The sequence below is a fragment of the Chrysochloris asiatica genome, unplaced genomic scaffold (genome assembly GCF_000296735.1).
Source record: "Chrysochloris asiatica unplaced genomic scaffold, ChrAsi1.0 scaffold00113, whole genome shotgun sequence".
In the NCBI taxonomy this organism is placed as follows: domain Eukaryota; kingdom Metazoa; phylum Chordata; class Mammalia; order Afrosoricida; family Chrysochloridae; genus Chrysochloris; species Chrysochloris asiatica.
The window spans coordinates 10894327-10896098 of record NW_006408631.1 but is presented as its reverse complement, the minus strand read 5'-3'; the positions used below and the strand labels follow the sequence as shown (position 1 = coordinate 10896098).

Genomic DNA, 1772 nt, shown 5'->3' with positions numbered 1-1772 from the left:
CTCCTCCTCCTTGTGGCCCTCGTCCTGCTCCTCCTCCGTGTGGCCCTCGTCCTTCTCCTCCTCCTTGTGGCCCTCGTCCTTCTCCTCCTCCTTGTGGCCCTCGTCCTGCTCCGCCTCCGTGTGGTCCTTGTCCTTCTCCGCCTTCGTGTGGTCCTCATCCTTCTCGGCTTCCATGTGGTCCGCGTCCTTCTCCTCCTTGTGGTACTCGTTTTCTTCTTCCACCTTGTGTACCTCGTCCTTCTCTTGGTTCTTGGTGTCTTTTTCCACCTTGTGTTCCTCGTCCTTCTTCATCAGCTCTTCAGAGCTGCTACATGAGCGCAAGTCGGCCATGGCGGGCGAGAAGCAAGGTCGCTGTAGCGCCCCCGCAGTCTGTCGCTGCCCTGGGAGCTTGACTAGTTGTGTGTCTGTCTCCAGGCAACGGTCCTCCGGACTGCCTCCGGATCTCCCGGATGTGAGAGCATTCCGAAGGGGTTGAACTTCTGCATCCTGGAGGGCGTGGCGGAGAAAGACACAAGGGGAACTGGGACATTTGCAGGCTTCTTTTTCTCTCTGCTGTCTCAGGTCTTAGGGACCCTTACTGCCTGCGCCAAATTATTTCCCTTTCCTCTCTGCTTGCTTGTAGCCGATCTTTTTGTGAGGGTGGGGGAAAGAAGGGGGCGGGACCCTCTAGCTTATTGTGATGGAGACTTTAATACTACTTGGTATCCTTGATGCAGGAGTGCCATTTTTCTTGAGTAGACATTGCTTGGTAGAACTTACAATAAAACTTTTTATTTTTTTATTTTTTACAAAAACAGAAGGTTGGACTCTGTTCAATAGTTTGCTTACTTGACTTTAAATAATTTTGCACGATCAAGAACTTATTTATTGCAAATGTCTACTTTCAACAACATGAGAAGCAACTATACACATTGTTGTTGTTGTTAAATGCCTTCTAGTCAGTTCTGATTTCTGGCATCCTTACATAGGGTTTCCAAGAAGCGGCTGTTGAGTTTGAACTGCTAGCCTTGTAGTTAGCTGTCTGGTGGTTATCATGCAGCACCACACGGGGACTCCAACTATACTCATGCCTGATGGAATAAACAGGAATCAAATCAACAACACCTGCTAAAAGAAGAGAGAGAAGTTCAATACCAATCAGAACAAGGCCAACTACAGACTGCAGAATAGACTATCAATTGCTCATATGAGAGTTCAAGTTGAAGTTGAAGAAAATTAAAACAAGAGCTACAAGAGCCAAGTACAGTCTTTAGTATTTTCCACCTGCATTTAGAAAATATCTCAATAATAGATTTGACACATTGAACACTAAGGACTGAAGACCAGACAAGTTGTGGGATGATATGAAGGACATCATACATGAAGAGAGAAAAAGGTCATTTAAAAGACAGGAAAGAAGGAAAAGACCAAAATGGAGATCAGAAGAGACTCTGAAACTTGCTTTTGAATGTAGAATAGGTACAGTGACTGGAAAAATGATGAAATCGAAGAGATGAACAGAAGATTTATAAGGACAGCTTAACGTCCTTATAAATATGAACTGAGGGGAGACATACAAGAACACCCAAACTTGTAGACAGTACCCATTTAACCTAGCTTCGATGACTTGATGATCAGAACTTAACTTGTTGTTGTTGTTAGGTGCCATCAAGTCGGTACTGACTCATAGCGATCCTATGTACAACAGAATGTAACACTGCCTGGTCCTGGGCTAACCTCATAATTGTTGCCACGCTGGAGCCTCTTGATGCTGACACTTTGAAAATCCATGT

General features: G+C 45.3%; 1 protein-coding gene across 1 annotated transcript in view; it reads right to left on the bottom strand.

The window, feature by feature from the left end:
* Positions 1-330, bottom strand: part of FAM194A (family with sequence similarity 194, member A) — a 53453-nt gene extending 53123 nt beyond the window's left edge. The window contains exon 1 of the mRNA XM_006868001.1: positions 115-330. Coding sequence (XP_006868063.1) covers positions 115-330 — 216 coding nt within the window. The remainder of the gene's footprint in view (positions 1-114) is intronic.
* Between the last annotated feature and the right edge of the window lie 1442 nt (positions 331-1772).